Genomic DNA, 24,730 nt, shown 5'->3' with positions numbered 1-24,730 from the left:
CAGCAGTAAAGAGACGAAAGATAAAGATAGATAGTGGCATCAATCTTCAGACTCAGAGGCTGGACTACTGACAATGAAATCACACTAATCAGGGTCACCACATCACTGAGGGAATGCTGCATAGTTGGAGATACTAAAACAACAAAAACTTCATTTACTTCTGATGGAACGGTATAGAAACACTAATGATTGATGCTTCAGCATTAGGAGATACTGGGGGAAAAAAAACAGGTTCATAAAGAGGAAGTAGATTTTTTTTTAAAAATGAGAGTTTTTGAAAGTCAACTTGGATTTAGACAATTCCAGTTAAAACTGGATTGTCCAGTCCAGAACCAGATGGGTAACAAAACTGGGTGCAGTTATGCTTCAAAAGATAACTCACATGAGGAGAAAGCCAAAAAAGAAAGAATTAAATCAATGAGAAGTATGCTCTTTTGGTTCAGTTGATTTGTCTTTTTTTTAAGAATTAGAATTCGATTTTGTCGTCATGTGTACTCAAGTACAGGAATAGAGGAGTACAGTGGAAAGTGTGCAAGGTCACCAATTCTGGTGCCATCTTAGGTATAAAGATATCGCGTACAAAGTAGAAAAATAAAGAAAGAAGTTGAAAGTTCAATATTACAGCCCTTCCTAGCATAGAGCAGAAAAGGAAGAAATAAAGTTGAATGTTTTTCTGTCAGAAATCTGATATAAACACTTTTACACTGGTTGTGGGACATTTGGTACCAATTTACTACTGTTCAGAATATCTTTCTCATTCCTGTGGTAGAGTCGGGGGTGATTAAATAAAACTGTAAAGAAATGGAAAGTTATTACATTGTGGTGTGAATGCAGTAACACGGTTCTGTCCAAACCGAACTAAACAAGTGCAGATTAAAAAGCGACGTGAGAAGCAAACTTAAATGAGTGTTGCACAATTTAAGGACTTCCTTCAAACCAGCTTTGGTATCTTCGTTAACACTTAACAAATGTAATGCGGAGAGAAATTCCAACCGCTGAACAAAATTACTCTGTCACTCTTTCACTTTAGAATTAAACAAAGATTTTGCTCTCCGCAGCTTAACAGCCTCACAAACATGGAGGGATGTGTAAACAGTTTCAGGAGGCAGACACCTCCAGCTGTAGTTTATGACCTCAACTCAACTCCTTTCAACCTGCTGTTTGATGGATGGCGAACCTTCAGGGGTCACTTAACCTTCAGTCTGGGTATGTCTTTACAGTGACATTCTTTCCCAAATTCCAGCACATGAACATTAAAAGGTGTCAAGCTGTAGGTATTCACCTTACAAACTCTGATAAGGGATCAGGTAACCTTGCAAAAGTTATAGATGCCTTGGTTCCTTATTAAATCAGATTTAAACTATTCATAATTCTGACCTCAAAATCAAAGAGAAAAGTTGAATTAAATCTCTAGCTTTTAGATGAAGTAGTCAAGGAGGCAACTTTCTTGGCAGGAGCGTCTATACAACGAATTCTAAATGGCAACGTTCACTGAAGGGTTTCAAATTTCCAGTTACTATTGAATGTAATAAATGTTTAAATGTTTAAGTTTGGGGAATGCTTTCACCCTCATTAAAATGTAGTTGATTTCTGAACTAGCTTTCGACAATCTTGCCACAAGTTTGCGTGTTTAAATGTTTTTCTTTAAGAAAATATTGCAATGGGTGTTAAAATATAAACTATGTGAAGAAATACGAACCGGACATGTTCTTTAAATGTTACAACCACTATAAAAAGTATTTATACCAGAATTGATGACAGATTAAAAAAAGACAAACCAACTGAACCGAAAACACGTACCTTTCATTGATTTGATTTTTTGTTGCCTTTCTCGTGTTCTTTCCCATGGCGAATCCACCAAACCTGCACATCCCTGAATACTACGGGTCAATTTCAAATGGCCAATCCACTTAACCTACACATTTTGGACTGTGGGAGGAAACCAGAGCACCCAGTGGAAATCCATGGAGACATGGGGAGAATATGCAAGCTCCACATAGGCAGTCACCTGAGGGTGGAATCAAACCCAGGTCCCTGGCACTTTGTGACAGCAGTGCTGGGACTGACTTGGGACTTGAACCCAGGTCTCCTGGCTCAAAGACTCATAGACACCATCACAAGAGCCCTTAATAAAGGTGATCCAATGCCCCATTTGAATTCTGATGTTCAAAAGTTACCCATTACTGTACTAAATATCTTTCATTTGATTGTTGGATAAGTTATTAAATAGCCAACTGCCCAATATTTGTGCTCACAAATCTTTGGTCTAGGATCCAATCTTAATTGTGTAAGTGAATAGGTCTTGTGTGAGTACAAATCTCACTCTTACACTTTAAAGACACGGACAAAAGCATGACACATTTATAATAGGTTACATTTGGGTTGCTTAAATGGGTTTGAGTGTAACACCTGCATTGGTTAGACAAGTGGGTTAGTGAGCAATCAGCAGATTAGCAGAATAGCAAGATTTGGGAGGTGGCCAAACTGCTGTCATTACAAAACTTAAAGAATATTTTTGCATAAGCAACTCTAGGCATTGTAATTCTTATTCATTTAAGAAAAGTTCACAGTGCTGTATTAGCAAGAGAAGAACACACTAGAGTCCAAAGCAATTCCAGTCAGAGTGAATATTTTATTAAATTAAAAACTTTACATTCCCCAGTTAGAGTGGCGTGTCAATAAACCAAGTGTTAACTCAGCCCTTAGGAGAGGTTTGCTTTATGTTCCGGTAATGCCTTGGCCGAGAATGACCCCAATTCCATTTACGCTGATAATTACATTGTCAATCACGCTCATGGGGACTCAAGCCCCAATGCAAGCTCAGCACCTATGCCTGGATGTAAAAAGCCAGTGAAGAACAACTGAAGATGCTGCAGCATTAATCATAGCATCAGTGTAAACACTGTATGCTATCTTTCAGTATCTGCCTTACAGACCTTTCCCTCTGTTACTTCACTATCATCACTGCTATTTAGAATAGAGGTAACTTTTCAGGAAAGCCACTTCAGCAACACATTCATTCATTACATCTGCCCAAGAGAGGAAAGGTATCTGAAGCTGGATTGCAGTTCTGTCTTACAAGATATTTTTTAAATCAGACATATTTAATATCAATGCCCTTAAGTCTCAAGTTCTGCAGGATTGTGCTGCTAAGCATTTGTATTTAGTGTTGGTGCATGACCTCTGCACTATACCAAAGGCAACATTTGTGCTTTTTTGATTGTTAGTGTTTCAGAAGAGCTAGCTTCACTCCACTAGTGCGTCACATTGCCTCTGTTTTAATTGTGACCGACTCAGTGCTAACATGTTCAACTTTACACTTCTCACCAACCATTCTGCAGCCTTCTTCCTATCATTACAAATGTTGTCATGGAATTCCACTTACACATAGAAGCTGCAGCTAAGCATCAACTGTTTTCTGAAAAGCTTTGCATATTTAGGACAGTATTTCTGGTGCATTACATATCAATATATCATATGCATATATTAGATCTGATCTTTCTCTGCACCTCCTCTTTAGCTGTAACACTATATTTTGCATTCTGTTCTATTACCCTGATGTAAGGTATCATTTGCCTGGATAGCACTCAAAACAATACCTCACTGTATCTCAGTACACGTAACAATAATAAATCAAATCAAGTCATTTAATTTCTTTCAGTCTTTAAGTAACAATGAGGTATGATCAAGCTGAGTGTTTGAATGTTCTCCAATCCTTATTTTTGACTCCATAAATTCAACTCAGCAAACCTTGCCCAGTATATGGATCACTATCACCTCCAGGGAGTGTCTGGTACTTCTGGCCAGACAAGTTAGTGAAAAGAAACATTAGTGCAGTATCTCAGCAATTTGCAAAGTCCCTTATCTCCTCACCAATCTACACACTCCATGTGTTGTTAATTTTTGCAGTGTTCCACATACTCTGCATGTGACATGGGTCATATGTTGAGGATGGTTTCCAGCTGCACTGAAACTCAACTCCGCCAAGTAACACAATATGCAGGTGGTTCAGAGTTTAACCCTTTTGTCCTGGGGTCGATGCCATTTCTTTCCAAATGTACACCTCAGCCTCACAAACCCAATGCAGCACTGTCTTTACAAAGATCCACAGAGGTGCCCTTTCCTCACTGAACATTAAGTCCTTAACTAACACTACAAAGAAAATACAATGAGCAATTTGTTAACTTTAAGAGTTTTGTGAACTGAATTTGGCAATCGCATACTTCCAAAGTAAGCTCTGAGTAAAAAAAAAAAAATGCATCAACACTTCCAAATGTTATCTGGCTTCAGTCATCTCCCAAATATGTTGAAATCACCATGGACTGTGTGGTGGGTTTAAGTAAAAGCAAACGTTGGCTTCTTTTGACTTGTTCTAGCATTTACAAAATCAGACTGTACCATAATGACTGGAAAGAAGTCTATTCTTGTGATAACAATTGTGGCAAGTTAAATGTTTATATCCAAACTGGGTTTGCACTCCTCAAAGAGAGTGGCATCTGTACATCAGATCCTTCAGAAACAAGACAACAAGTCATTGCAGCTTGATTATTGTCTGAACACAGGCTGCGTCGTAGTCCTTCTGCAGTTTAACATTTTCAGTAATTGGCAATGTCCTCAGAAATTGTTATTCTCCTTTTTACATTGAAGAAGAATTTGTAACATTTGCAGTATTAATGCAGCTCAGCTGTTGGGGATTTTGTTTGAAACAAGAGGAATTTGACGTGGGAATACATACATAAAGATAAATGTACCAGGCACGAAAGGTTAACCATGCCCCCACCACTCTAGCAAAATGGATTATTCAGGTCGTTCTGTTATAATGCACATTTCATCAGCGCAAATTGGCTATATTGCGATTGACGAACTGCGGACGTTGTTCGGAGAATGTAAACTTTCTACTGAACGGGTATGGTGATTTTCTATTAACGATCTTCTACAGCATGACTTCCAATTGCGGTTTTCCACAGTGCAATTTTCTATAGCACGAGCTTACAGAAGAACACAACTGTGCATTATAGCAGAATGACCCATACACAAAAGGGTGGAGATACCTACTGAGATCTATGCTCCAGAAAGCAGAAGTTTTGAATGCAACAATACTCAAAATAAACTACTTTTGGGAAAAGGAGGGAAAATTAATTGCAAGAACAGAGTGTTAAAGCTTCATCATTTGAACATAACTACAATTTCTTGAAGGCTTTTCTTCTTTAGGAGGCCATCTGCCACCAATTCCTAACTGCCCTTAAACTGATTGGCTTGCTGAGCCATTTCAGAGGGCAGTTAAGAGTCAACCACATTGTTGTGGGTCAGGAGTCACATGTCGGCCAGAGGATTTCCTTCACTAAAGGATATAGATGAACCAGATGGGTTTCATAACAACTGATAGCAGTTTCATCCTCATCATTAGATTAATAATTCATTCGAATTTAAATTTCACCAGATATCATGGTTGGATTTGAACTCATGGCCCAAGAAATCCAAGCCCTCTACACCTCCATCCGCCATGACCAGGGCCTCCCAGCCCTCCGCTTCTTCCTCTCCCGAGGTCCCCAACAGTACCCTTCCACCGACACGCTCATTCATCTGGCTGAACTGGTCCTCACCCTTAACAATTTCTCCTTTGAATCCTCCCACTTCCTCTATACCAAAGGGGTAGCCATGGGCACACAAATGGGCCCCAGCTATGCCTGTCTCTTTGTCGGCTACGTAGAACAGTCCATCTTCCGTTATTACACCGGCACCACTCCCCACCTCTTCCTCCACTACATTGATGACTGCATTGGTGCCACCTCGTGCTCCCGCAAGGAGGTTGAGCAATTTATCAACTTCACCAACACATTCCATCCTGACCTTAAATTTACCTGGACCATCTCTGACACCTCCCTCCCCTTCCTGGACCTCTCCATCTCCATTAATGACAACCGACATGACACTGACATTTTTTTTTTTTACAAACCCACTTCTTCCCACCCTACCTCCTGCAAAAATGCCATCCCGTATTCCCAATTCCTCCGCTGTATCTGCTCCCAGGAGGACCAGTTCCACCACAGAACACACCAGATGGCCTCCTTCTTTAGAGACAGCAATTTCCCTTCCCACGTGGTTAAAGATGCCCTCCAACACATCTCATCCACATCCCGCACCTCCGCCCTCAGACCCCAACCCTCCAACCATAACAAGGACAGAACGCCCCTGGTGCTCACCTTCTACCCTACCAACCACTGCATAAACCAAATCATCCGCCGACATTTCCGCCACCTCCAAACGGACCCCATCACCAGAGATATATTTCCCTCCCCACCCCTTTCTGCCTTCCGCAAAGACTGTTCCCTCCGTGACTACCTGGTCAGGTCCACGCCCCCTACAACCCACCTTCCCATCCTGGCACCTTCCCCTGCCACCGCAGGAATTGCAAAGCCTGTGCCCACACCTCTTCCCTCACCTCCATCCAAGGCCCTAAAGGAGCCTTCCACATCCAAAGTTTTACCTGCACATCCACCAATATCATTTATTGTATCCGTTGCTCCCGATCCGGTCTCCTCTACATTGGGGAGACTGGACACCTCCTAGCAGAGCACTTTAGGAAACTTCCCTGGGACTCCCACACCAATCAACCACACCGCTCTATGGCCCAACATTTCAACTCCCCCTCCCACTCTGTTAAGAACATGGAGGTCCTGGGACTCCTTCACTGCCGCTCCCTCACCACCAGACGCCTGGAGGAAGAACGCCTCATCTTCTGCCTAGGAACACTTCAACCCCAGGGCATCAATGTGGACTTCAACAGTTTCCTCATTTCCCCTTCCCCCACCTCACCCCAGTTCCAAACTTCCAGCTCAGCACCGTCCCCATGACTTGTCCTACCTGCCTATCTTTTCCATCAATCCACTCCACCCGCCCCCCGCCCCCGACCTATCACCTTCATCCCCTCCCCCACTCACCTATTGTACTCTATGCTACTTTCTCCCCACCCCCACCCTCTCATTTATCTCTCCACTCTTCACGCTCTCTGCCTGTATTCCTGATGAAGAGCTTTTGCCCGAAACGTTGATTTACTGCTCCTCGGATGCTGCCTGAACTGTTGTTTTTCCAGCACCACTCTAATCTAGACTCTGGTTTCCAGCATCTGCAGTCATTGTTTTTACCACAGAATTCAGTCTGAGCCTCTGTATTACTAGTCTAGTGATGAAGGGCTTATGCCCAAAACGTTGACTCTCCTGCTCCTCGGATCCTGCCTGACCTGTCCAGTGCCACACTTCGACTCCGATCTCCAGTATTTGCAGTCCTCACTTTCTCCTAGTCTACTGACATTACCAATATCTACTCCTTTTGTGCTCGGTTACTGGAATCAGCTCTCATTCTATTCCACAAATATCAGTTCTCCAAAGGAGAGCGCGCCACCATAACTGGAATCAATTTTCTTCTATCCAACTTGGAGGAGATTGGCACCAGTTCAAATGGACAGAGTGGTTTGGGAACCTACGTTTCTGACAACTGCCAATTACTGATGCGAGTGTTCCTTTCACAAAAGTGTAATGTCCACTTTCATTGGCAAGAGACATGAATATAGGGGAATTGCCAAAATGAAATAAGTGCTTTCTTAATTTCGCTTACCCACAAATGTAAACCAGGATTGTAATAAAATGCATCATGTCTTAAGTGCCAGAGTTCCATTTTTATGTGCAGATAGAAAGATTTGCCAAAGTCTTTTTTTTTTAAAAAAAGGCCCTTATGATATTGAACACATATGCTGTGAAAATATTAAGCACTACATTGGAGTCCCTGGTCCGTGTGGATATCCTGGGGGTCCACCTGATTTCAACCTATAGATCATCAGATGATTAAATTTGTCCATAAGTGTTGACCATCAGTGGCCAATTTGTTTTAGCCTGTATTAATTAACAAAAAGACAAAATATTGTCTATAATGCTGGAATTATTTTTCTTTGGGTACCTGGCAATCTTTGGGCCATTTGTACCATGATCCTATGTGTGTCAATAATTGTCAAGGATTCCAACACTGGAAAGGTTAAATAACAGCTCAACAATGCAAAACAGCTTCAGAAATGAGGATGCAAACTCGGAGCTGGAGCAGGCCAATCAACTCCTCCCCTTGAGCCTGCACTGGCATTCATTAAGATAATGGCTAATTTGCAGCCTGCACCAAGGCTCAGGTCAAGGGGGTCTTTCAACCAGGGATCAAAGGCGCCTACTGTACTCAGGTTGAGGATTGGGGTTCTGGGTCAGGAGTATCACTAGGAACTATGATCTCAATGCCTGCCCTCAATTCCACTCTCCTGCTCCCCCTCCGACACTCAGATTCCTGTTATTCATTCTACTACAACCTACAGACATGCTCAAAAAACCTAACATATCATTGCTGAACTAACAGTAAAAATAGCAGAATTGGCCTGGTAACAATTACTGTTGCCTGTGTTCGCTTCCAATTGTGACAAATGACAATTAGTTAAAATTAATTGAGTTCATGCATTGAAGATACAACTGCAGTGGTTTTGGGGCAGTTATTTCATGAAGTTTAATAATTCACTGTTTCACAGTGGACAGGATTATGTTCAAATCAGATGACAATAGGCTTCCTGGTGTATGAAGCCAGTCATCCAGCTTTATCACAACAGATAGAAAAAGAAGGACTGAAGTGTGATAATGTCATAATGAAGGGAGTTTATGTTGTCTTTGATGACAGGTCTCTTCTGTTTCATTAACTGACCAGACGTGACCTGGCAATGTGAACTGATAGGTAACACCGAGTCAAGTCAGATAATCTCCTGCCTACATCAGAGTGTTGTGTTTAAGTAATATTCACCTCAGCACAGGTATGTGGAAAACAGAAACCAAATCAAATGTTTCTCAACCAAACTAGTCGCGCACAAAAATCTCTTGTCAAATAGTTTTCAGGTGCAGGGCTTACCACAAATGTTCTCTCATTTCTGCTGCTGGTTTCAATTCAGTGCAAAGTAACAACATAAACATCTCTTTTCTGTGCTGTCTATGCAGTGGGATTACACAAAACGTGGCACTTACAGTACGTGCTAAAGACTTAACATCCATATCTGTGTACAGGCTATTTATAAACATACATACACACAGTCACACTTAGAGTTGTTCCAGAACAGAAGAAACCATTTGGTCCATCAACTTAAAGCTATCATGTTGCAACTAACTGTTTCACCCTGTTGTTATTTTCCTCCACTATGATTCTATAAAGTCTTTGTTAAGTGGTGGATGTGGACACAATCAAAACATTGAAAACACATTTGGATAAGTACATGAATAGAAAAGGTTTGGAGGACAATGGGCCAGGAGCAGGCAGGTGGGATTAGTTTAGTTTGGGATTATGTTCGGCATAGACTGGTTGGACCAAAGAGCCTGTTTCCATGCTGTATGACTCTATGATTGTGGTAATGCCAAAGCCAGTGTTGCTATTAAATAATTCTTATTGTAGGGCTTTCCCTTGTATTAACATCAAAGCACCATAACAAACTAACATAGATTAGTCAGCCCAAGACAGGTGGGTAAGATGGTGAAAGTGAGGACTGCAGATGCTGAAGAATAGAATCCAAGTGTGGTGTTGGAAAAGCGCAGCAGTTCAGGCAGCATCTGAGAAGCAGGAGAATTGATGTTTCGGGCATAAGCTCTTTATCAGGTGGGTAAGATGGGCAAGGTACAAATTAGATCACAGAGAGCAGAGCGTCGAATGGCATTGAGTCAGTGAAAGGTACAATGTGGGAAACTGGTCAGGTATATGTTGGAATAATTAAGTTTAGCAGTACACCAAGAAAAGACATGGATTCAGTTTCAGCAGCAAAGAAGATGAAAGCAGGCCAGAATATTTGGTCATGTTCCTCATGGTTTTGGACACCTTGATCAAATCTCCTTCAACTTTCTGCTCTGAGGAAGACAGTCCCAACTTTTCTAATGCAAGATGGCACAGATTTAGCATAAGAAAGAAAAGCAATGAAGTCTAAATTAAGGTTACTGTGTAACTATGTGACTGATTTACTGCTTTACTTTAGCATCTTAAAGAAACAAAAAGTGTTTGGCAGTAGCTGAAGTTCAAAATGAACAGGGGAGCACCTGGCAAACCACAAATATAGTTCAGGAAAAGCTAGGTCATCATTTTATTGTGGTTGTATTTCTGGTGAACGCACCTGCCTTCATGTTGGTTACTGAACCAGAGCAAACTTGTCAAATGGTATTGGTCAAATGCTATTGATTGATTGATATAACACAGGATAATAGCAAATGGAACTACATTCCTACTGTCATGAAAATCAATTGCAAGATGAAACAGCAGAGCAATGTGGCTCATTTAAATATTTAATTACATCTACACCCAAGAAATGTTCAGAGATTAAGCACTTTCTTTTTTGAGAGATTAAAAGACTCAGAGGCCTTCTAATCTAATTAGGCTTTATGATGTTAGTTTTTCAATGTATGATAAAGAAAACTAAATCCACATGTGGCTAACGACCAGTTATATCTGCAACGTAACCAGCCAAGTTAATTCCAGGGCCCTGTGCAGAGGTTTAAATGAAGCCTGAAAGATATGCTTTACAAGGACACAAGAATAACTTAGGCAAGATCCTTTTCCAAATTGTGCATCCCAGATGTGCAGGGTCACCATAATGTTGGAGATTGGAGCTAAAATGGATATCTATTCACGATACTAAAGTGTCCGAAACTGGCACACAGTCTTCCAAAATCCTCATATGTAAACCCTAGACACCAGAAATAAAAGTATAAGGGGCCTATCAGTCTCAGGTTCTTCTGCTGTAGAAATTGCCTGGCATTTTTGATCAGGAAAAGAAAAGATTGCACCTAGTGTTTTTCCCATCAGAACCCATTTTCCAGTTATTACCGGATGGGATTGTTTCACAAGACTTTGGGGGTAATGCCATACCAGGATTGGAAGCTCATTGAAGCCAGAAGTGCAGCACATAGTAGCCAGTGTGGGCTAATATTTGGCAATGGAGAGAGAATTCCTAAGTGGTGGTTGCACACTGTTTTTATTTTAGAAACTGCCATGGACCAAAGCCCAATACATTTAATCGAGACAAAAATTTACTTGGATAACTTGTCTCACTGACTGACTTCTTACTGACTGGAAAAGCTGCTGGAACAAATCAGTGGAATCTGCTTCAAGCTGGAGCTTTGCAGTGTCTGAGAGATTGCACCATTGCACAGTGAACAACAGATGTGGCCTAACACAACAAAAACAGAGAAACTAGGAGCAGGAGTAGGCCCTTCAAGCCTGCTCCACCATTCAATACGATCATGGCTGATCATCCAACTCAGTAACCTGTTTGCACTTTCTCCCCATACCCTTTGATCTTTTTAACCTTAAAAACTGTATCTAATTCCTTCTTGAAAACATTCAATGTTTCGTCCTCAACCACTTTCCATGGCAGACAATCCCATAGACTCCCCACTATCTGGGTGAAGAAATCCCTTCTCATTTCAGTCCTAAATGGCCTACCCCATATCCTTAGATAGTCACTGTTAGTTCTAGCCTCCGCAGTCATTGGGAACACCCAACCTGTGTTTACCTCATTAGAATTTTACAGGTTTCTATGGGATACCTCCTCATTCTTCTCTACTCCACTGAATATAGTCCCATCTATTTCAGTCTGTTTTTGTACATCAGCACTGCCACCTCAGTAATCAGTCTGGCAACACCACCAATCGTAGTGTTTGTTACACTATTATAAGGATAGGTTGGCCATGGGGAGTGCAGCATAGATTCACGAGATATATACAAGATTTGAGGATTAAGCTATGAGGAGAGATTACACAAAATAGGCCTGAATGTCCTAGAAATATAGACGGTTCAAATGCCACTTGACCAAAGTAAACAAGATATGAAGGGAAATATTATTTCTACTTGTTCAGGAATCTCGGATTCGAGGGCATATCCTAAGGTGATTTCCCCCAAAGTTTTCCTTACTGTGATCCCATTTTGAGGTTTGAAAATTGTCATGACAGGTCAGTGATAACCAAGAGGGTTGAAAGGAAAATTTATGAGAACAGGGGATGGTGGAGAGAAGGCCTGTGAAAGAGGACAGCAATGAGAATGACCACAGCTACCGTGGAACTCATATCTCCTGGAACAGGAGAGAGAGACCTCTCAGGCATTTGACAGGGAAACACAGAAATATAGAAGTTTGGGATCTTTGCTACGAACAGCAACAGATGTCAGACCAGCCTGCTAATTGGAAAATTGAAATTTTGCTCACCAACTGTGTTAAAAACCATAGGGCAAAGGCAGATGCAAGTTATTGGGGAGGTGGCAGATTAGTGGTATTATCACTGGACTAGGTAAAAACAAAGACTGCAGATTCTGAAAATCAAATACTGGATTAGTGGTGCTGGAAGAGCACAGCAGTTCAGGCAGCATCCAACGAGCAGCGAAATCAACGTTTCGGGCAAAAGCCCTTCATCAGGAATAAAGGCAGTGAGCCTGAAGCATGGAGAGATAAGCTAGAGGAGGGTGGGGGTGGGGAGAGAGTAGCATAGAGTACAATGGGTGAGTGGGGGAGGGGATGAAGGTGATAGGTCAGGGAGGAGAGTGGAGTTGATAGGTGGAAAAGAAGATAGGCAGGTCGGACAAGTCAAGGAGACAGTAACTGAGCTGGAAGTTTGAAACTAGGATGAGGTGGGGGAAGGGGAAATGAGGAAGCTGTTGAAGTCCACATTGATGCCCTGGGGTTGAAGTGTTCCGAGGCGGAAGATGAGGCGTTCTTCCTCCAGGCGTCTGGTGGTGAGGGAGCGGCGGTGAAGGAGGCCCAGGACCTCAATGTCCTCGGCAGAGTGGGAGGGGGAGTTGAAATGTTGGGCCACGGGGCGGTTTGGTTGATTGGTGCGGGTGTCTCGGAGATGTTCCCTAAAGCGCTCTGCTAGGAGGCGCCCAGTCTCCCCAATGTAGAGGAGACCACATCGGGAGCAACGGATACAATAAATGATATTGGTGGATGTGCAGGTGAAACTTTGATGGATGTGGAAGGCTCCTTTAGGGCCTTGGATAGAGGTGAGGGAGGAGGTGTGGGCACAGGTTTTACAGTTCCTGCGGTGGCAGGGGAAAGTGCCAGAATGGGAGGGTGGGTCGTAGGGGGGTGTGGACCTGACCAGGTAGTCACGGAGGGAACGATCTTTGCGGAAGGTGGAAAGGGGTGGGGAGGGAAATATATCCCTGGTGGTGGGGTCTTTTTGGAGGTGGCGGAAATGTCGGTGGATGATTTGGTTGATGCGAAGGTTTGTAGGGTGGAAGGTGAACACCAGGGGCGTTCTGTCCTTGTTACGGTTGGAGGGGTGGGGTCTGAGGGCGGAGGTGCGGGATGTGGACGAGATGTGTTGGAGGGCATCTTTAACCACATGGGAAGGGAAATTGCGGTCTCTAAAGAAGGAGGCCATCTAGTGTGTCCTATGGTGGAACTGGTCCTCCTGGGAGCAGATACGGCGGAGGCGGAGAAATTGGGAATACGGGATGGCATTTTTGCAAGAGATAGGGTGTGACTGTTGATCCAGACACTCAGGAAATGTTCGGGGTACCCAGGTTCAAATCCTGCTGTGGCAGATGGTGGAATTTGAATTCAATAAAAATATGGAATTAAGAGTCTAATGATGACCATGAATCCATTGTTAGGAAAAACCCATCTGGTTCACTAATGTTCTTTAGGGGAAAAAACTGCTGTCCTTACCTGGTCTGGCCTACATAGGACTCCCGACCCACAGCAATGTGGTTGACTCTTGGTAAGCAATATGGTTACCCTCTGGGCAATAAATGCTGACCAAACCAGTGATACCCTGATCCTATGAATGAATTTAAAAAAGGCTGGTGATCAACCATAATCACTGTGAATGGGATAACAGCATATAGGAACCAAATGGCCTCCTCCTGTTCTTATGTCTCCCAAATGCAGTTAGTTCTGAATGGACAGGTATGGTGCAATGGCAGGATTAAAGCAATTCTGTGAAACATGGGACAAAAGATGCCCCTGAACGCACATGGCCTCAAATCAAGCACATGTGCTCACTGGAGTACAGTCTGCTTTTATACACTGACATTAGTTCTAGCTCAGAAAGCCTTCTCAACCAACTACTGCAGCATTTAAGAAAAAGAAGTGCTTAGTTGCTGAAGGGGGAACAGAGAATGAAAAAGGTCAATGATCAGTACAGTATGCCCACTTTAGAATTCACCAGTTAGTTTATAAAGAATTAATAACCATTACTTTCAGTGTGGATATCAGAAACAGAGGTTGACAAAAAGACCATTTAAAAATGACCATTTATACACAGTACAAGTCGAGCACCCTGCTTGTGTATCAAGGAGAATAATATTCCAATTCTCTGAATTTCAATTGTTATTCATTTGGGGAATTAAAAGTGTGAGCTGGTTTTTTTTCCCTGGTTCTTTGACTATTAACTTTTATTTCAATTCTCCAATAAACTGGGAGATCATGGGGATGATAAGAGTCATTATTTAAGGAAAGTTGTTTCTGTAAAATTGTCAAGGTAGATTCAGCAAGACATCAAGCATTGATCGAGGAATATTGGGGAATGATTTCCTTGGTACATTACGTATAATAAATGCGCTGTGACACCTCAAAATAATTTCCCATTTGGTTTATAAACTTCAACTATTGTTTGTTGTGCTGTTAAAAAGGAAATCTTATTCAATATATTTTAAATACAATTTGTCACACAGAATTTATACTTCCCTCATATTGATGTAGTGTTACTTCAAGGTCCAAGGCAAATAGGAATTGCAGTTATGCTGAATGAATATATCTGAGAACATTAAACTACTTAGAGGAGAGTTTCCAATAGAATGTTCCTTAAATTTTAATTCTACCTCTGACCAAAAAAAATCCAAAGGCATACTAATTGCACACCAAAAAAAAACATGAAATACTTTACAATCACCATGACAACTATACTAATCCTTAATCTTTCATGCAACCGAATAAAAGGCAGAGTTTTGTCTTGGGTCCTACACACTGGGCTTTTGTTGTTTCCACCACAAGGGTGCTATTGGGGTTACAAAGAGCATTCCTGACCCTCATACTGCACTTATTCTCAGACAGAACTTTCCTCCCTTTTCCTATGATCCATGGGAAGTAAACCTGGAGTGGGATTAAAGCTTTCGAATGACCCATTGAGGTCCAGACACACCTGGCTCGACTAAGCAGGTTTCTGTGAATGAACTGTGGAAGGCTTTCACTGCGCTTCTGAATTGTGCACCAAAGTGGAAATTGGAAAGAACTGCTGACTGTGCAAAAATCTCTGCACAAACTAGCATTTCATGGCTCAGTCAGCTCACTAAAATAATTTTACATCCGAAACTGTATTAAAAACTCTACGCTTGAAAACTAGAAATATTTTTCTGTAGTGCCACATTCAAAACAGACAACAGAGCTACAAACATTTGCCATTCTTCTCTATAATAGGAGGAAGTAGATTAACTTCTGAAGTGTTCCTAATGACCACAGCTTGGCAACTAGTTCCAGAAATCACTGTCCGTTTGGGATTTGAAGTTTACTTTCCTACTTCGACAACTTGACAATCGAATAAAGAGTGAGAATCATTCCCTCAGTCTATCATCGCTCAAGAATCTTCCACAATTGTCGGACAGTAGGTAATGAAAGAATTTCAGTTTGAATTGAAAGTCATGAGTAGAACACCCTTAAACTTTGGAAGGACTTGAAATAATTCAAAAACAAAACTACGTAGAATTATTGTACTTAATGAATTGTGACCAAATGAATTTCTATTGAATTCACAATGTTATTTGCTCTGTGGTCTTTGTTTCCACTGAGAACAATAGTTAGGATTTAGCTTGTTGACTACAGAAATCTTCAGCATAAAGGGATTTGAGAGCCCTTATCCACAAATCACAAAATACTAACACCAAAGTCAGCAGGTAATAGGGAAGGCAAATGGAGCGTTGGCTTTTATTTCAAAGGGTAAAAATAGGATGCTCTTGCTAAAACTATACAAGGCACTCGATAGACCACACTGGAAATACTGTGAACAGTTTTGGGCCCCTTACCCAAGAAAAGATGTATTGGAATTGGAGGCAGTCCATGGAAGGTTCACTCAGCTGATACCCCACATATAGAGGGATTGTCTTAGGAGGAGGTTGAGTCTGTACTCATTGAAATTTAGAAAAATTGGAGGTGGCCTTATTGAAATACAAGATTCTTAGGGAACTTGACAGGATAGATGTGGAAAGGATATCTCCCCTTGTGGGAAAGTCTAGGACCAGAGGGCATTCTCTCAAATTAAAGGAATCGCACTTTTAAGACTGAGATTCTCTCAGAGTGTAGTGAATCTGCAGAACTCTTTACCACAGAGGCCTGTCAATCTTAGATCCTTAAGCTGAGATATGATTCGGAGATGTTGGTGTTGGACTGGGGTGTACAAAGTTAAAAATCACAACACCAGGTTATAGTCCAACAGGTTTAATTGGAAGCACACTAGCTTTCGGAGCGACGCTCCTTCATCAGGTGATTAGAAATCTGTCTGTCTCAGCTTAATCAGCAAGGGAATCAAGGGGTCTGGATCAAAGGTTGGAAAATGGAACTGAGGATGATCGAATCAGCCATGATCATATTGAATGGCACAGCAGGCTCAATGGGCTGAACGGCCTCTTCCTTTTCCAATATCTCATGGTTTACGGTGATATTCCCAAATTTTGAGAATTACAAAGTGATCTTCCAAACAGGTGCTGGTACTAGTATAATCTTTGACCACAATCAATGTTAATTTCACAAAAATTTGGCTGTCGGTTTCAGAAAGTCAGATCACAACAATCTGAAGTATTGCCCTTCTGGATTTTACTTTGCCAGAATGGCTTACAGAAAGAGACATCTCGTTGTTTGTATTTTATTGCCAAGAAAGAATGCTTTTATTTCCCCCATTTGTTGTTCCTTTTGTCGAGGTAAACTGACTGACTTGTGGAGTTGGGAAATTTCACCCAATAGGTCATCTGGTTCATAAAAACCTTAATGAACTCCAGATAACTTTAAAAAGAATCCATGTGAAATGTGAAATCAAACTAACTTCACTGATTAATCCCACCAGGTGGGGCAAAGTCTGGGGAGGTGTCAGAACTGGTGTTTCCTCTTGGCGCAGGTTGCTGTATGGAATGTGACAAGCACCTTCCTTTTTAAAAAGGTGGTTTGCTTTACAATAGAGTCAAGAGTGTGGTGCTGGAAAAGCACAGCAGGTCAGGCAGCATCTGAGGTGCAGGGGAAAAAAATAAATCAACGTTTCAGGCAAAAGCCCTTCTTCATTTGCTTTACATATTCATACATTCAGCAAATATTAGGATAGGTGTCATTAAAATTGCAAACTTTCCCCTGTGGAACCCTTGAGTTTTGAAACTAAATGCAACAAGTTCTGGATAGGGCAGAGGGTGATTGGGATGGTAAACTTGCCTTTGGTCAAGTTATTGTTACTCCAAATATACCCAATTGGTTTAGGGTTGGTACATTTAGAGTAACTAGTCTACATATTCAGAGCTTACATTGAGGATAGTGAGAAGTCCTTTCCTTCTGCTCTACAGAGGCAATTGTAAAAAGAGTTTGGTGGTGGTGGGGTGGGGGGAATTTGGTGAAATGAAGAGCAGCTAGTAGATAAGTGCTGCAGGCCAAAAGAGCCGCTCATTATTTGTCAAGTGTTGGCTAACGCAAGGACGTCACATTTGCTCAGGGACAGCTCCATCTACAGGACAGAGTGATAATGGGAGCATAGTCCCAAGAGTGAACTCCTGCTCTTGCTGAGCAAGTTGGTTGTACTCAGATTTTGGAAGTGTTCTTGTTAAAAATGCAAACACATCAAGTGCTGTATATTTCTGATCTAGTCTTTTATTTTTACATCTTACTCTACCTAATGAGTGTTCCTTATTTATTAGGTGTATCTTTTTCTGCAGTGAATTGCAAGCAGCATCTTTTGTGGCTGTATTTTAATCCTCCTCCTACTTTCAACAATATTTGTACAGTTTTTAAAACAAAACCTTCACTCCTAATGTTTTGACTGGACATTTGTCGAGGCACCTCAAATTCTGATTTGCACACAGTCACACAAGTGCATACACACACAATTCCAGCTCACCCCTGAAGTCAAACTGGAAAAAGAGCCAGTGTGGACCACTCAACTGGCATTTCCTCTGGGGCCAGTATAGCCAATAATACCAGCAGTGTGACAGTCACTTCCTCTGGGATATGACTGGAGGAATGGTCAGTCTTTCTAGGACTTCCGACCAGCACCAGTTCAGTACAGGTCTTCAATTCCCAGTTCAGGTTTGGATGCATTAGTCCCAGTTTTAATGAATCTCTGGATTGTGGGCTTTATCCTCGTTGGTAGATCCATTACAGCAGAGACTGCATTTCAAAATGAGGTTTATTCACCTTCTGAATTCATGTATGGTGCTATCTGAACACAAGTCTCTGTTTTCCATTGTGTTAAAGACTAAGGGGCTGAGCAATTCTATTAATGAAAGTGAATTAATAAGCAACCTTCCTTTCAAGGAAGGAAAAGGAGCTCAGTCTAGAAAGACTAGAGACATCTCATTCAATTTGAGAGACAATTGGTTATACGTAGCTTATGGGTAACCACTTGGGATAAGAGAGTCATACAGTAAGGAAACAGACCATTCAAGTCCAACTGATCCATACCAACCAGATATCCTAAACTGATCTAGACCATTTACCAACATTTGGCTCCCATTTCTATAAACCCTTTCTATCTGTGTATCGATTCAGATGCCTTTTAAAATGTTGTAATTGTAACAGCCTCCACCCACAGCTTCTCACGCAATTCACTCCATACATGCACCACCCTCTGCAAGAAAACGTGGCCTCTCAGGTTGCCCCCTCACCTTATACCTATGCCCTACTCTGGGCTATACTCTCTCCATGTGCCCCAGGATTTCGTAAGCCTCCACAACCCAGTAGCATTCTATGCTCCAGGGAAAATAGCCCTAGCCTGTTCAGCCTCTCCTTGTAACTCAAATCCTCCAATCCCAATAATATCCATGTATATCTTTTCTGAACCCCTTCCAAGTTTAACAACATCTATCCTATAACAGGAAGACCAAAATTGAACACCATATTCCAAAAGTGGCCCAATGTGTTGTCCAGCAGCAAGATGACCTCCCAACTCAGAGGGCATGAACCACCACCGCTGGTTACAGGGATTAATCCAATACTTTTGGCTTTATTCTGCACACACTGATCAACTAAAGAAACTGATCCATCTAGAAGGCATCATGTCCATTCTCCCCCATCGTCTCCCAACAAATGGAATCTCTGCATCAATGCCTGTATTATATTGACAGTCCTGAGATCACCTCCAGAGACTGATTCGTTGGATTTGCTCATTCCCTGTGACTGAGCAGTTGGAGGTGGTTGTTAATTCGGGGTGGTCTGCGGGCTCTAGTTAATAAGTCAGCATTAGCACGAACTGTAAGCGGGGGGTGCGCAGTGCGAGATATCTACTTTATTGTTGGCTCCTTACTTTCAATCTGCTGAGGGAGCAGCACTCCCGAGCCCCAGTCTCCCCGGAGTTCATACTTAAAGGCAGCAATCCTGCGGCTGATGTCTCGGTGCAGGGTGGACTGGATAAACAGCGCCACCTTCTCACCGGCCGAGCGGCTGAAACAATGGACTTTGGGCTCGATAGCCCCATCTTCCTCCTCCTCCTCCTCCTGTTGATCCCGCACCAGCAGCTGCAGCTCGCCGTCCCGCTCCAGGTAGATCTGAGCCCCCCGGAAGCTCTCCGCTGGCTTGATGCAGGCCGTGACACGGGCCCCCCTGCTCCCCGGGGTGGCCGGGCTAGCTGGCCAGGGAGGCAGCCGGGGAGACAGGCTGAGGTGCAGCGCTCCCACCGGGTACAGCCACTCCACGTCCCCCTCGGCACAGTGCAGGAAGATCTGCTCCACGCTCCCAGGCTCCTGGGACAAGCCACTGGGGAAAAGGAGCACAAGAAATGATTATATATTATTTGGAGCGGCGCTCCGAAAGCTAGTGTGCTTCAAATTAAACCTGTTGGACTATAACCTGGTGTTGTCTGATTTTTATCATTTTATATATACGCTGCACATGGACTTCCTTTGAACAGAGACTGCACCGTCACCCCAAAAACATCTGCCTGAATCAACCTGTGAGCTCCACTCAAAAGAAATATTTTGGTTTGAAGAACATGCAGTCAATACAAAATAGGGGGCACAATTTGAAAACAATTTAAGCAAGTTGTAAGGGGAGCACAGATCATTGGAAGTGATTGGACAACTGGAGAATGCAGTTAAAGCAACTAATATCCTCGGTTTTATTAACAGGGGCAGAGTGTAGAAGAGCTGGGAGGTTATGGTGAATTTGTGCAAGGTACTTGTGTAAGAGCTCAGCTGGAGTTTTGTGCATAGTTGTGGCACCCACCTTATGGGGGGAGGGAATGAATGCATTGGAAAGTGCAGAAGAAATGATCTGAAAGTACCAGAAATGCAGAAAGTACAAGAACTGTTTCAGGAGAGTCGTGTTAGGAGAGGTTGGAACAGTTTTCCATGGAGAAGGCAGCTAAGAGTTCAGAATGTAAAACCATGAAGAGGTCAGATAAAATAGAAAGAAACTCTTCTTGCTCATAATCAGGTTGAGAACCAAAAGGCCCAGACTTACAGGGGAGTAAAACAGGTTTACACTAGAAATAGGGTATAGAATGGAAAGGTGGTGGATGCAAGTTCAACTCAGGTATTTGAGAGGGCATTGGGTGGTTATTTCAGTTAAAACCTGTGTACAGGCATGGAGCAAAGGAATAGCACTGGATTGCATTTCTATTTGTTCATGGGATGTGGATCTTAGTCTAACATTTATGAATCATCCCTCATAATCCAGGGGGGGGGCAGTTAAAAGATAACTGCTTTGCTGTGGGTCTGCAGTCATACATAAGCCAGACTGGGTCAGGATGACAGCTTCTCCAAGACAGATAGTAGATGTCATCATTAGCTGAGCCAGTTTTCAACTCCAAACAGTGCTAATTCAACTGGGGCATTTAGTTCAAAGGCAATTCAGGGTAGCTGTCATGGTGGGATTTGAAGCTGTGGTCTCAGAGCAATAGCCTCTGTGTCAGAATGGTTAAGCTAGTGACTTTACCACTGAACCAGCAGTTCCCCCTTATTAACGGAAACATAAAATCACACCAGACATCAACTCACACACACGCACTCTCCATTTGCACCATCGATCAGGCAGTGGTGTAGTAGCACAGTATAAGTAATTCAGAATCCCAGGCCACAATATTTTAGGGACATGAGCTTGAATCCCCTGGCAGATACTAAAATGTCAATTCAGTACAGAGATGGTTTAATGACAACCATGAACCATACACTGTTGGTTGTTGTAAAAACTAATTAGTTTCCTAATGCTCTTTTGGAAAGAAATCTGCCACTCTTATCTGGTCTCCATGGGACTCCAGATCCATGATGTCTCAGAAATAAGTGACACTCATATTCCATGAACTTAAGAAAAAAAACTGTTCTTTTCTCACTTTCTCACCTACCACTCTTTCCAACCGGTTTAGCATGGTGAGCACATTTATTAAATTTCCCTGAACCTTGTCTGATCTAAAGGAGAGTCTGATCCTAAGTTCCACCTTATAGAAACCTTGAGCGAGTTGAAACTTAAATGCCCAAACATGTCTTGAAAGCAGGAAGTAATGAAAGCAGATCCACCTGTTTGGAACTGTTCAGAAAGGGCAGTTTGCTTTTTCATTTAAAAAATTGCCCCAAGCTACTGTTGCCCATGAAGGAGACATGTATGGCCAAGTGGACTGAAGTTTAGATCAGGGACTTAAAGTGAACACTGATTATAACAGCTTCAGATTTCCGCCTGTCAAATGATGTCTGTGCATCCTCTAAGTGACCAGATCACACTTAAAACCAATGAAACTGAGTAAGCAGCAGCAGAACTCCGCAGAAAGTGCCTTACCAGCATCTAAACTTCTCACCCCAGTTAAAGTGCTGTCCCACCACCCGCGTGATTAGAAGAAAAAGGCTATTTTCTCAGCAAATAGGAGCTCTCCAGCGAATGAAGTGAGGGCTCAGTCCCACGCTCAGAGGGGATGCGACAGATTGCCCGGGGTCCCGCTGGTGTCAAGCGCATCGCTGCACTTTAAGGGGCAGACTACTGGAACAATAGGAATGCGCGCCAAATATAACAAAAGGACTCGCATTTTAATAAAATGCCGGATCCGAGGCCGCAATTATGAAAGCAAACCTCCCAGCCTGCAAACAATAAGTAGAAAGTGACAAGCCTTGAAAGTTAAAAACAAAACAAGACCCTGGCTGCAGCAATCCAGTAATGTACAAGATAGGACTCAAAATAACCTTAAGCACGGTCAGAAATACACAAATGGGAATTTCATAGAATTGTCCAAATGGGTGTTCAAATATCCTTCATAACAAATGCTAGCTGTGATCATTTAATCCTTTTTGGTGATGTTTTCGTGTGCAATGTGAGAATTAAACATTTTTTTGGGGTGGGGGGGAAAAACAATACAATGATAGAACCCAAACAAACATACTCGTATTGCTCATCATGGGATGCTAATCTAGATTCATCCGGTTAAGTTTACCCTGAAAACATCTCCAAAAGACTTATATTAAGCTGAGTGAAGAATGCAAACCCGGTCGCTTATTTTTTTGGAATGCCACCAGGTTAACAAAGTGGGCTCAAGGAAAGATTCTCTCGTTTCTCGCCACATAACACCTTCCAAATCCCCCTAGCATCTGCACAGATATAAGGCTTGTTAATCATTTCTCCCGATAACAAAAAGCAAGTTTCTGAAAAGCTTTAAAGTAAGCTTCGATCAGAAGTGGCCAGGGGGCGCTGCTATCAGGGACCCTCAGTCCCTGTCCTGATGGGAGCACAGAGATCACCAAACAGGACAATAAAGTCAAGGATTTGAACTCGCGCATGCTCTGGCATTCACACACGTAATAAAACTGCCCTTCCTACCTTCCTTTCCAACTGCACAGGTCTACAGAGTAATTACAGCACACCGTCCTCAGCAGGGAAAGCAGACAAGGCCACAGTGCAACGGGAGTCAGTAGAAGCATCTTCAAGCGCACAGACACGATCCGGATTTAATCAAGCGGAGGCTTCCTATTAGAAGTGACATCCACAGAGAGACGGGGCTCCAGGCGCGGTCATATTGGTCAGTTCGGAGGACAGAGTGACACCGCCTCCCCCAACCCTTTCACTACTACCCTTTCATCCCTCACAGTAAGCTCCAGCCTCTGACAAACCGAGACTGACCAAAGAGCTCCTGTTCCTAAATATTTGTTAGTCCGGAGCTTGCAGACCAATCAATAGGCGCTTCGCCGAGAGCCAATCATGAGGGACAGCAAAGCCTGGGCGGAGACACGCCGTTCAATACTTTTAAAAGGGCAACAGTGTCCCTACAACGCTACACTCCAGTCCATCTTCATCCCACAGTTTATCCCCGTTTAAAACTAAAATAACTATTTCCTTAGCTGGACAAAACTGGGTATAAGGTGATCGAGTGGTGCCAAATGTACAATACTGTACGAAAATTGACTTCCCCATTTGTGAAAACTCTCCAAGTATTCGCTTTTGATAGCCACTGTCCGGGCCCCACATATCCCCCAAAAGAACTGCAGATAGAGTCATAGTCATAGAGATGTACAGCATGGAAACAGACCCTTCGGTCCAATCTGTCCTGCCCCTTAGGTCTCTTTTATATCTTTCCCCTCTCTCACCCTAAACCTTTGCCCTCTAGTTCTGGACTCCCCGACCCCAGGGTAGAGACTTTGCCTATTTATCCTATCCATGCCCCTCATGATTTTAGTTAAAAATCACACAACACCAGGTTATAGTCCGACAGGTTTAAATGGAAGCACTAGCTTTCGGAGTGACGCTCCTTCATCAGGTGATTGTCGCTCCAAGAGCTAGTGTGCTCCCAATTAAACCTGTTGGACTATAACCTGGTGTTGTGTGATTTTTAACACGATTGTAGCACTCTCAATATTTACAATATATACTCCATGTCAGGGAAGGCAATGGAATTCAATATGAAAATTACTGAAAATGCGATCAAATTTGAGTGTGCCCGTTATAGCGTGTTGCACCCCGAGTGTCTCAATGTCATTTCATCCTTCTTTGATATGCACAATTCCCATTCCATCTCAGATCATTTGATTGCCATTTTATCATCAGATTCTCACCTCCGATTACCAGGAAATCCCACCGGATTCTGGTGGATGCATTAAGATAAAACATTTCGGTCTAAAGACCGTTCTTTACTTCCCCCTCTGTAATATCCTATGAACAAGACAGGAGCTGAGTTTTACAACCCTCTATAATTGACCAGCTTTGAAGCATAGCTTAAGAAAATGGTTAAAATGCCACTTTCACAAATCGGATGTTTTCAGATTGGGGATTCCCCTTATTACTGGGTCACTGTTTAGTGAGATTTTAAATAGTTTTTTTGAGAAATCGGTTTCGTGACTATTTCCATTAATGCAGAAATCACCGAGGACCATCAGAAACTCTTAGTGTCAAACCCAATTCGGAATATGATGAACAGGATCAAATACAGAACGCAGTCGTTGAGGGGGGAGGGGGGGGGGGGTGGGAGTACTTTTACTGATAGCTGAATTAATGCAGAATACAAGACCATTGCATTGCTTTCCCCTCCAA

At 42.5% G+C, this 24,730-nt stretch overlaps 1 protein-coding gene across 1 annotated transcript in view; it reads right to left on the bottom strand.

Annotated features, from left to right (window-relative positions):
* Positions 1-23,352, bottom strand: part of metrn (meteorin, glial cell differentiation regulator) — a 46,433-nt gene extending 23,081 nt beyond the window's left edge. The window contains exons 1-2 of the mRNA XM_072559479.1: positions 23,027-23,352; positions 19,536-19,984 (exon numbers count right to left, since the gene is read on the bottom strand). Coding sequence (XP_072415580.1) covers positions 19,536-19,984; positions 23,027-23,127 — 550 coding nt within the window. The 5' untranslated portion in view covers positions 23,128-23,352. The remainder of the gene's footprint in view (positions 1-19,535; positions 19,985-23,026) is intronic.
* Between the last annotated feature and the right edge of the window lie 1,378 nt (positions 23,353-24,730).

The sequence above is a fragment of the Chiloscyllium punctatum genome, chromosome 40 (genome assembly GCF_047496795.1).
Source record: "Chiloscyllium punctatum isolate Juve2018m chromosome 40, sChiPun1.3, whole genome shotgun sequence".
Taxonomy (NCBI): Eukaryota; Metazoa; Chordata; class Chondrichthyes; order Orectolobiformes; family Hemiscylliidae; genus Chiloscyllium; species Chiloscyllium punctatum.
This window is presented reverse-complemented; position numbering and strand designations above follow the sequence as displayed.